The 12,704-nt window shown below is 41.5% G+C and overlaps 1 protein-coding gene across 1 annotated transcript in view; it reads left to right on the forward strand.

The window, feature by feature from the left end:
• The window catches only part of SLCO4A1 (solute carrier organic anion transporter family member 4A1), a 65,677-nt gene that overhangs the window by 16,265 nt on the left and 36,708 nt on the right, over nucleotides 1-12,704 (forward strand). The window contains exon 4 of the mRNA XM_088482934.1: nucleotides 10,520-10,641. Within this exon, the coding sequence (XP_088339060.1) occupies nucleotides 10,520-10,641 (122 nt within the window). The remainder of the gene's footprint in view (nucleotides 1-10,519; nucleotides 10,642-12,704) is intronic.

Consider the following 12,704-nt stretch of genomic DNA (forward strand, 5'->3'; position numbering starts at 1 on the left):
TATGGAGATATCGATCTTAGTACCCAATCCACGCTGTAGCTTCTTAATAGAGGTAATTGCCACACCTCTTAACAGTAGAAACCAAGAAAAAAGAATAATAAAAAGCGCTGCTGATTGGAGACCTTCTGTCTTAATAATAATAAATACAGTTTAATATAACATACAAATGGCCATATATAAAACACATAAAATTAAAACACAAGACAATTTGTATAAATGACAATGCATAGGTATAAATACTTCTGGAATATCAGGTTAATATCTGAGCATGTAGTTATATAAAGCAGCCGAGATAATAGTGAGATAATAGCAAGCTGCCGACATTTCCACATACGAGTTTCCCCGCCTTGTGGTATACCTCAGGAAGCCGCTGAGGTATACCACAAGGCGGGGAAACGCGTTACAGGCTCCAGCTCCACACTATCATCCACCAAAACAGAGCGCTCTGTTGGATCAACTTCACTGTGAGTAACCACATCAAGATCACTCTCAGTGAACACCATCACCTGGGCATTAATAAGATTCTTGCCAATATCTCTGTTTACAAAATGGGTGAAGGATAGCGGAGACTACTTGTACCTGGCTGAATATATCTATCCCATTAAGGGAAATGGGAGGATCTTTATCTCTCTATGAGAAATTTCCCAACTATTAATTGGACATTAAAACTTGAGATCGTGTACTCACATATATTTATAATCAAGTCCTCTCCAACCATCAAGGAACAAAAAGTACTGTTATTCAATTGGTCCTTGACCTAATAAAATGGTATGGATTAAAATACACTTGGACTTTTTGTCATTTTGGGATATAATCCAGAGAAACGTCTAGTGAAGTGTGGAGCTGTTTCATTTACTATATTGTATTTATATGTTCACTTGCACATCATAGCAACATATGTGGAGTTGTCGGCAGCTTGCTATTATCTCGCTATTATCTCGGCTGCTTTATATAACTACATGCTCAGATATTAACCTGATATTCCAGAAGTACTTACCTATGCATTGTCATTTATGTAAATTGTCTTGTGTTTTAATTTATGTGTTTTATATATGGCCATTTGTATGTTATATTAAACTGTAATCAGCAGTGCTTTTTATTGTTCTTTTTTCTTATTCTTCAACTGACATGATATATCAAAGCTATCTAACTGCTGTCAATAGAAAACAAGAGATGCTCTATGTGTGTGTCCAGTTCCTTCCTCGTGCTCTTTGAAAGAGATTTAGTCAGGATCCAGATGGTCACAATACCGACAGCAGCATCGTGGTGGTTAGAATCCTGACACATTTTGGCGGCAAGTATTAGGGTTAGGGGGAATGTTAAGGTTAAGCAATAGGGGGAGGGTTAGGGTTAGGCTGCAGGAGGAGAGGACTAGGGTTAAGCTGCAGAACGGGAGGGTCAGGGTTAGTCTTCGGGAGGGGTGGACTAGGGTTATGTGGAGGGTTAAGGTAAGAGTTAGAATGCTTACCTAAATCTGTCAGGATTTTGGCCGTCAGGATGCCGGTGTCGGTATTCTGACTGTTGGGATCTCATACCCAACCCATTGGAAACGTGCAGTTAGACTGCTTATGCTTATTGCTCATGGCAAGGAAGGATAAACCACCATGCGTAGAGATTCATCAGCTCCTTCTAGCATCTAATACTACCTCTACGCTTATGATTGTCTTTCTGCATTTCCTCCTGGATATCCTAGTGCTTTCACAAACTTGATATGTCCAATCCAAACTCATTGTATTCTCCCCATCTAGGACACCCTCACTTCCCTCTCTGGGGTGGGGGTGATTCAGAGATGGACGCAGTAGCGGGTGTCGTAGCTGCTACTGTGTCTTTGTGGATATGGGTGTCCTGTTGAGATGCTCATCGGCTGAAGTGCGAGTCCGCCAATGTGCGCAGGAGCAACATTGCTCGGACATCAGACATATATAACCACAAGTGTCAGTAATACTGCTTCTTCCGACGCAGTCCCTGACACTGATATGCCCCTGACATGCCTGCCCCCATTAGCCGCCCCCCAGCAACCACCCAGGTAACCATCGGGACACATGCGCAGAAGTAAAACATTGGGCATTTGGATCCACCTTTGAATCACCTCCTATATGTTGACAACACCATTCTCACTTCTGTCCCTCAAGTCCGCAGCTTGGGTGTAATCCTCAGCTCCACCCTTTCCTTCACTCCCCACATCCAGTAAATCACACAATCATGGCGTTGCCACCTCTGCATTATCTGTGGAATCAGACCCTTTCTCCCAATGCACTTGTTTTTTTCCCACCAGAACTACTACAACCATTTATTTTCTGGCCATCCTCTCACCCGCTTCTCACCATTTCAGCATATTTTTAATGGTGCTGCCCGTCTCATTTACCTCTCTATGTTGAAATTATCCTCTGCCAACTACTTCACTGCACCCCATTCACCTCTGAGTACAATTCAAACACCTCACTCTCACATATAAAGTGCTCAATCACACCTCTCCCCTTTTATCTCCAATTTAATTTCATACCCCCCCCCCCCCTCTCCGCTCATCCACTGACTGCATGTCACCCCAACTCTGATCACTTACATCCAAGATATTTTCGGTGCTTCAACACTGCTGTGAAACTCGCTTTCTGTACCTATCAGACTCTTTTCCAGTATCCCACCTTCAGATGAGCCCTAAAGAGTCATCTCAGCTCAGCCCTCATCATAACTCATTACACTTCAGACTTCACATCCGCTCTCTTTCCCAGTTCACCATATTGGGTACGGGAAGCAATCGGGAAGCCGACTGCCTAAATACCAGCAGCCGGCTTCCCGACTGTCTTATCCCGGCATGGGTGAAATGCTGGGCATCTATATGTAGACGCCCGCATTTCCCCGACGCCGGGAGACCTTCGATCGTGATGCCGGGCGCCGCAGGGGGGAGGGTTAGGTTTAGGGCTCCCGGGGGGGACAGGGTTAGGCACCCCCCGGGAGGGTTAGGGTTGGGCTAGGGAGAGGGAGGGTTAGGGTTAGGCACCCCCGGGGGGGACTTAGGGTTAGGCACCCCCCCGGGGGACTTAGGTTTAGGCAGCGGGGAAGGGGGTGGTTAGGGTTAGGCACTTAGAGGGGGGATTAGGGTTAGGCACTTGGGGGGGAAGTTAGGGTTAGGCACCCCTAAGGAGGGTTAGGGGGGTTAGGTTAGTGTATACTTACCTATCCACGATCGGGATGTCCAGCGCTGTCGGGCTTCCGCGGCTTCTAACTCTGCTCCTGTCGGGCCGCCGCTGACGGGAATCGAACCGCCGGCCATGCGGCCGCCGGTATATCATACCCATTCCTTGGGTACACCTATCCCTGTAGACTGTAAGTACTCATGGGCAGAGCCCTCTTGCCATGTTCTCTACGCATAGCACAATCCCTGTCACCAGTGTGCCTCTGTACCTCTATCATCCCCTACCAGTAACCTTGATCCTGTGTCCGCTCACCAGCAGTGTATATGTATGAATACTGATTTACTTCTTACTCCCTCTAAGCAAATTTCCATTACTTTCTTTTCACTGTATCCTTCCCTTTTTCCCCCCCTTTAACTCCACCCTGCATTTGGTCGTATCATTTTGTTATAGTTATCCTATTTGTAGATTTACAATTAGATACAAGTGATACAACTAAGTGTCGCCTGAAGATTGTTACATTTGTAAAGAAAAGTGTCAATTTGCAAAGTGTATAATAATATCTAACTTCAAATAGGTCATAGGGATCTTATAACTGCAACTGTGTCCACTACTATCCGTTTGTAATAAGTTTTCCCATTTACCATATTGCAGTACTGTACATCACAACCAGCATGCAACAAGATACAAGTAATACGTTTTCCCATTTACCATATTGCAGTACTGTACATCACAAGTAGCATGCAACAAAATACAAGTAATAAGTTTCCCCATTTACCATATTGCAGTACTGTACATCACAAGCAGCATGCAACAAGATACAAGTAATAAGTTTCCCCATTTACCATATTGCAGTACTGTACATCACAAGCAGCATGCAACAAGATACAAGTAATAAGTTTCCCCATTTACCATATTGCAGTACTGTACATCACAAGCAGCATGCAACAAGATACAAGTAATAAGTTTCCCCATTTACCATATTGCAGTACTGTACATCACAAGCAGCATGCAACAAGATACAAGTAATACGTTTTCCCATTTACCATATTGCAGTACTGTACATCACAAGCAGCATGCAACAAGATACAAGTAATAAGTTTCCCCATTTACCATATTGCAGTACTGTACATCACAAAAGGCATGCAACAAGATACAAGTAATACGTTTTCCCATTTACCATATTGCAGTACTGTACATCACAAGCAGCATGCAACAAGATACAAGTAATAAGTTTCCCCATTTACCATATTGCAGTACTGTACATCACAAGCAGCATGCAACAAGATACAAGTAATAAGTTTCCCCATTTACCATATTGCAGTACTGTACATCACAAGCAGCATGCAACAAGATACAAGTAATACGTTTTCCCATTTACCATATTGCAGTACTGTACATCACAAAAGGCATGCAACAAGATACAAGTAATAAGTTTTCCCATTTACCATATTGCAGTACTGTACATCACAAGCAGCATGCAACAAGATACAAGTAATAAGTTTTCCCATTTACCATATTGCAGTACTGTACATCACAAGCAGCATGCAACAAGATACAAGTAATAAGTTTCCCCATTTACCATATTGCAGTACTGTACATCACAAGCAGCATGCAACAAGATACAAGTAATAAGTTTCCCCATTTACCATATTGCAGTACTGTACATCACAAGCAGCATGCAACAAGATACAAGTAATACGTTTTCCCATTTACCATATTGCAGTACTGTACATCACAAGCAGCATGCAACAAGATACAAGTAATACGTTTTCCCATTTACCATATTGCAGTACTGTACATCACAAGCAGCATGCAACAAGATACAAGTAATAAGTTTCCCCATTTACCATATTGCAGTACTGTACATCACAAGCAGCATGCAACAAGATACAAGTAATAAGTTTCCCCATTTACCATATTGCAGTACTGTACATCACAAGCAGCATGCAACAAGATACAAGTAATACGTTTTCCCATTTACCATATTGCAGTACTGTACATCACAAGCAGCATGCAACAAGATACAAGTAATAAGTTTCCCCATTTACCATATTGCAGTACTGTACATCACAAGCAGCATGCAACAAGATACAAGTAATAAGTTTCCCCATTTACCATATTGCAGTACTGTACATCACAAGCAGCATGCAACACGATACAAGTAATACGTTTCCCCATTTACCATATTGCAGTACTGTACATCACAAGCAGCATGCAACAAGATACAAGTAATACGTTTTCCCATTTACCATATTGCAGTACTGTGCATCACAAGCAGCATGCAACAAGATACAAGTAATACGTTTTCCCATTTACCATATTGCAGTACTGTGCATCACAAGCAGCATGCAACAAGATACAAGTAATAAGTTTCCCCATTTACCATATTGCAGTACTGTACATCACAAGCAGCATGCAACAAGATACAAGTAATACGTTTTCCCATTTACCATATTGCAGTACTGTACATCACAAGCAGAATGCAACAAGATACAAATAATAAGTAAAAGAAATGAGCCAATGGTCCCCTGCCCCAGCAAGGAGCAGATAGTCTATTGTATAATGGCTCCAGTCTTATACTGTAGATAGAAGCAGAGCACAAGCAGACATTTCTATAAACAATACCTATATATTTTATTGTATATAAATTCTTCAATTGATCTGATATATTAAATTTATCTAAATTCTGTCAATAGAAAACAGGAGATGCCTTTTGTGGCCGCCACAGAATAGAGCACGAATCATTTTTGCAGATGAATCTTTCATGCTCCGTAGCCTGCCAATGCCCCGTAGCCCAGTGCACGCATCTGCTGGCCATTCCGAGTCCTATGCACCTCAGTTGCATCTCTACTCGCGGCTGAAGGGGTATTATTGGGTGTTCACACATAGGCATAGTTTAGTGAGGGCATATAGAATTGAATTGACAGAGTTGCTGGATATGCAGAGTTACATGTGCGGATCTCTTTTACAAAGAATAGGGATAGGGAAAGTGTGTACATATAATAATGATGGCTATGAAGTCAAGCGTATGGATAGGGGTGGTGCGGACACATAGATTCATACAACTCTGCATACAGGAGAACATCCACATTTTTATCTGAGCACTCAGGGGCTATTACGTCTGCATCAGCCATTATGTGTGTATTGCCGTTTCCTTCCAGTCCTCGGAAACGTGTGCAGTTACAGCTACAGGTATCCTATATCTGCTTATATCAGTAAAGAATACATTGTACCATATACAGGTGATACAATGAAAATGTAATCTGTAGAATCATACAATACTGAATGGAAAGTGTTAATTTACAAAGTGCTAAATAACATCTAACTTTAAATAGATCATAGGGATCTTATAACAGCATCTGTGTCCATTTGTAATGAGGGTATCACTTTGGATCATAATGCAGGACATGACAAAATACTGCAGCAAAATATATTAACCCTATTTAGTTTATTTGCAGGATCCTTGGAGGTATATATTATACCCCTTTGGTTCTGGGGTCTTATGTGTATTCTAAATGTACACTCTGGATGTATTTCTCCTCTGGAAGGATGAATTTTATGAATTTTCAGCAGTAATGCTGCCCATTCACTAGACGATTTAAATGAACGATATCGTTATCGTGCAATCATTTATAAATTGTTTGCAAATCGTTTGCAAAAATGTCTAAAACGACCAGCGATGCGCGTGCCCGCTGATCGTTTAGACATCTATCATCGTGCAAACATGCTGGTTAACCTGATCGTGCAGTCGTTTTCATATCTGCTAGTGGATGGGCAGCTAAAATACAGACCAAATCTAATTATTTAGGAAAGCTGTAAATATATTTTGAATGTAGCCCAACATGGTGATACTTTGTTTGCATCGCATGCATTTACAGTATTCCTTCTTATGCATCCCAGAATTGTGTTCACCTTTGCAGCTGCTGATTGGCACTTTGTGCTGCTACTTCACTTATTACCACAGCCTAAGTGCTTATCCCACATTTATATACATTACTGCCATTTCACTGCTTAGCTGGTCATTTTCTCAAAATCCTGGAACAAGTTACTATCCAGCTCTGTGTTAATAACCATTCATAGCTTAGTGTCATTAGGAATATGAACACCTTACTATCTACAAGGTCAATATTAAACAATTAAACTGACTACCAGTAATGATTTATTTGGCACACTACTAATAACTCTAGCACAGTCTTAATATGTTCAGTTTAGAATTAACCTTTGTCTCCTATGCTCCAACTATTTATCTATGGATATACTTCTAGCCATCCCTATACCCACTATTCTCATCATATGTACCAGGCTAGTACTGAACTTTTGCAAAAGCCATTATATTTCAGAATCTTGTACCTCAGAATTCCTTTAAATAGACCATGATTGCAATTAGGATAACATGTCAATAATTCCCTTTTCTGATTTTGTTCCTATTTTTAAGTTGTCACATCTGCTGTCTGACACTGCCCCATTTGGAGGAGGGCCATAAAATTATGCAACAGTGGTACATCAATTGCTGCTAACATTGCAGCTGCTAACATTGGGCCTGATTCAGAGCCGCTCGTTCGCTCTGAGCGATGTTCGCACAACTGCGCATGCGTATGGTTCGCAATGCGCACCATCATTGCGGTCAGAAATCATGCGCTCGTAAAACAGCGAGGGGCTGCTAATTTGATTGACAGAAAGTATCGTTTGTGGGTGGTAACAGGGGAAGGTGCTTGAAAACGGGGGAGTGGAGATCCGAACGCAGGTGTGCCTAACGGTCAAAACGGCGTTTAATGGGAGTGCATAATTAGTAAAGGAGCGTCAACGACCATGTCACTTGGTTGTCTTTTAGCCTGAACTGCTCGCAATGATAGCAGGTAGTAAATCCTACCACAAGCACTGCAAGCAGTTCAGATGCCTTTCGATGTTCCCGATTAATCTAATAAATACCGGAGATGACGTGTGATGCGAACGGCAAAGGAGCATATTTACAAAATAGCGAGCGCATTTTTCGGACGTTCGCTCAGACATAGAGGCATCAACACACCGCAAAGAGCGAGCGCTCAATTTAAATATCCAGCCCCTTTTTAACAACGAGCGTCCGCAAATAGCGTCCGGGTCTGAATCAGGCCCATAGTTCTTTTAGCACAGTTGGGTTGATGCCATCTAAGTCAAATGCTTTTTCGGTCTTTGGTCTCAGATCCAATTTTGTTAATTTCATGAATATTATTAATGTTTGTAAAGCTTGGAAATGCATTTAGATGGGGGTTACAATTGAAACAATTGATTCTTGTGTCACCATACATACTACCACTATTACTAGCGTTTGCTAGGGATATGGTAGGGCTGCTTTTGCATTCCAGTTTTTGGAAGGCATCTTGTTCCATTAACTTGCATAAAATCTACATTTTATGTGTTTTAAGCTGCTTATATACTTGCATAACATTTTGGGAAGAGGCTTAGCTATCTGTTTTTCATCTGAAGACTTTGCTAACTGGATATTTTTCCATGTACACTACCAGTCAAATGTTTTATAACTCCCCCAGTTTTCACTTTTTATTAAAATGTATGCATTCTGATGTCTCAATGTACACCAACCCTCCACCCCAACCCTAACCCTCACCGTTAGTGCCTAAACCTAACACTCCCCCCTTAGTGCCTAACCCCTCCAGTGGTCCCTAACCCACCGCCGGGGGTACCTAACCCTAACCCCCCCCCCCCCCCCCTGAATGTCTAAACCTAACCCCCCCCATCCCCCAGCGGCTAAGAACTAACCAGCCCCGCTATACTTCGATCGGCATCCCAGCCGTCGGAATTCCGGCGTCAGCATCTCCACTACTGCCGGTCTTCTGGCCGGGTAGCGGCATGCCGGATTTCGTGAGCCGGCATGCCAGCTGTAGGTATAATAACTGCGTCCCAAAAATAAACTGTAGAATAATTTTGATTAACAAGGTTTAAACTAAATGTTTGACTCACCAAAGCAGCCACCTTTTGCAGATAAAACCACTGAACACACTGGCGGCATTCTTTCTACAGTATAAATCACATATTAGGGGAATTATTCCCAACGCTGTTTCAAAAGTTCCCATAAATGCGTTGTACTTGTAGGTGCCAGATGATTACCTTTGTACCATTTCAGGTTTTTTACAATTCACAATTTCAATTTCAATAAAAAAAACTAAAAAAAGTGGTGGTGTTCTAAAACTTTTCACTGGTAGTATACACTTCAAAATTCCTTTTACAATTCATAATTATTTCCCAGTCCCTTCTAATATCTATAATTTAAATACTAATTAAGAACTTACCTTGTCTTAGCATCACTACAAATTTTTCTTTGCTTTGATACTGGAGCAGTCTTTCCATCGTCTACTACTGGACGTATTTTGCTGGAAATGCTAATCCTGAACTGACATTCCCAATATCAGCCAATTTGGCATATTTGTTGGGGTGTATCACATCCGGACTAATCACCCTGATAATTTCATGACTATGCCTTCCAGCACATTACTATTCATACTCAAACAGTTGTTTCAGAATATGCACATCTAGGACTCAATCCAATTAGCTGAAAATCCCCATGTGGTGCGAGTAAGCGCGGCTGTATGCTAAACTTAGTACCGCCAGACTCGCAAATCTTTGTTTGCAGCTCCACGGGGCTGCGTATAAAAATGTGTGAGTCTTGGATGAGATTGTGCTGCAAGGAGGGTGAATTGCTGTGCCATTGCTGCCATTGCAATGGTAACTAAGCCCCTTTGCGGCTAATTCGATTGAGCCCCACTTGGCACTAGCAGTCACATAACTCATACTAACTCTAAGTTACTAAAACTATATGGAAATACTTAAATTCTGGGCGGCTGATGTATAGTTGGACTCATATTAAGAAGCACAGGCGTTAATTGTGCCTCAAAAAAAGACAGGATAAATCGATCGGTGGTATATGCACAACATTTATGCTCTGATAAAATAGCATACGTACTTGGTTTATACCAGGAGATTTGGCTTGGCAGTGTTAATGAATTGTGCTAAAAATTACAGTACCCAATATGTATATACAAAATAGTACTTTAATGAAGTGTTATATACTTATCATAATTACATTATTAGGAATACTATAAGGAAAATACGAACAAGGTGCTATAACCCCCACCAACCAATCAGATTTCAGTTTATTAGCAGTCTAGCATAGTTCGACTAATGGAAGCTAATATCTCATTGCTGTGGGTTACAGCACATTGTCTGTTATCCCTCCAGAGTTTAAGATTCTGGTATCACTTTGTTTCAATCTATTTATAAATGTTATGTACCCATGATGTATGTCGATACACTAGGTAAATGTGGACCTAGCCCTAATACATGCACTACAATGTATGGTTTATCTAGATTAATGTACATATGTTTTATTGCAGGACTGATCTTACACCTGAAAATCCTCTCTGGGTTGGTGCCTGGTGGATTGGATTCCTGGGTGCTGGAGCAGCTGCATTCCTCATTTCCTTCCCTATACTGGGATATCCACAGCAGCTGCCAGGTACAATTACTTATCATGAATGCAATAACATAGGTGCTATATTACACTGGTAATCTGTCTCCACCCTGGGTTAACAGACTTTAAAACTATCTTACCTGACACAATAGCTGCTAAGTAAAATCTCCCACCAGCTCTGAGAAGATTCACTAATAGTGGATGGATAGCAGCAATTAGGCTTCAACCAGTTGTGATATTTTGGACAGTAGACTTTTCATACTTGTCTCACATTTTCTAACTTTTGTTCCTGGAAGTCAAAAGTTTTGTACATTCCAAATTCACCTTTTCCATTTGTTTCAATCAGCTGAATTTAGCAAATAAATTGTAACTGTGCATAAGATGCTGAGGGATTGATGCTCCATCCTCTCCCCTGTATTTGGCAACTAAATCACCTTGAAATAAAGATACAGTCACTTGGGTTTGGGGAAAGCAACCTTTATTGAATAGAGAAAACATTGGAGTTAGCAAAAGCACTTCAGATGCATCTGTGGTGCAGGAAGAGGGAATTGCTCCCACCACCACAACCAGGAAACTGTGGAGGGATAACCATACTCCTTCCAAGAGTCTCAGGCCAATTAAGTCCCTTCATAGATAGGAAATAAAGAAAATTGCTTCCTCCTTGGCAGTCTTGGCCAACAGGTTTTCTCCTGGCACCTAGCATCATTAGATGTGAAGTATATGGGCTGCCAACCAGACTTTATGTAAGATTTGTATGTACTGCCTGTAGCACCATCTACCAAATTCTGTAATTTCTTCCTCCAGACAGCATGCTTGTGCCACCACTGTATAGTAGATGTGACTAGTGTGGGTGTCGTAGGTTTTTCTGTCAAGCCTTAATGCCTTTCTGCATCTTTGGCAAACAGGGAAGCAACATTGAATTGGTACTTGAATTGGGATAATGTTCCCTCATGTGAAGGCTGCATCTCCTATGCTCTTATCAATGCAAACTGCTTTCCAGTCTGACTGGTCATATGACCGTGACATTGTGCTACCGGAGCTTCACTCCACAACCCCCTCTCCTGCTGAACTGTGTTGGGTTGGGTTTATGAATACTGCAATTAATGGATTTATTGTTAATGATTATGTGCTCAAAGTGCATAACCAACATGTAGGCAGTTTAAGATGATATAACAAGCTTGCCAATTCTAAAGGCTCCAAAGAAAGTCACAACAAATTTTTGTTTTGCCTTCATCTGCACATAGACTCTCTGCTACTTTGATTACATTTGTAAACCTTTGTGCATGTATTGACTACATCCAGTCAGGAACAAACAGGATCCCCATGCCCTATCTTTGTCACTCTTTTCACTTCAAAATTATAGTTGATGTCCTTCTCCCCTGCTTATCTGATGATAATGAAGGAGATGCTACCAGTAAGGCGTTGGCGGCAGCCCTGGAGCTATCTGCTTTATGCATTTGTGGAAAAATTGTGAGTAGGTAATTTGCTTGACCCTTACTCATCCCAGCTCCTGTGCGCCTGCCATTTATGCCTTGCTTACACATACTGCACATAGATGGCCTAAGTTGATAGAGCTAGGGGAATATTGACTAGGAATTCTATGCCTACTTTGACGATCTGCAGAAGAGATTTATTCATGCTAGTCCTACTTGCTGCGTGTTAGGATCGGCCATCCATGACTCTTCCTATTGGAAGTGCAACTAAGAGTTTACCATTGTGTTCTTGTCTCTAAATGTGCTATTTAAACCTTGGCACCTCAGGACAAAATGCTGCTTCACCCTAATCGCCAGTAGTGAAGATGCGGATTGGCTATTGTCTGAGTCAGCCTAATTTATTTGCACCAAAACAGAATGTGCCCGTTTCCAATCTTATGATTACACAGACTGACTGCCACTGTGGTGGAAAAAAGCTTAATTAACAGCAGATTTGGTTAAACCCTTATTTCTCCATCTCTGTCCATGGACCTTTGCACATTCGCACTCCAGATACAGTAAGCTTCAAAACCTTAAGAGACTGTTAATTCTGTGATAAGCTCTAAACTATGCTGGCCACATGCAAATGCTGTTGAAGTGTTCTAAAATTTCTAACTGTACAGGTATGTCCTCATT

Source organism: Taudactylus pleione, unplaced genomic scaffold (assembly GCF_031769625.1).
Source record: "Taudactylus pleione unplaced genomic scaffold, aTauple2 ptg000018l, whole genome shotgun sequence".
Lineage (NCBI taxonomy): Eukaryota > Metazoa > Chordata > Amphibia > Anura > Myobatrachidae > Taudactylus > Taudactylus pleione.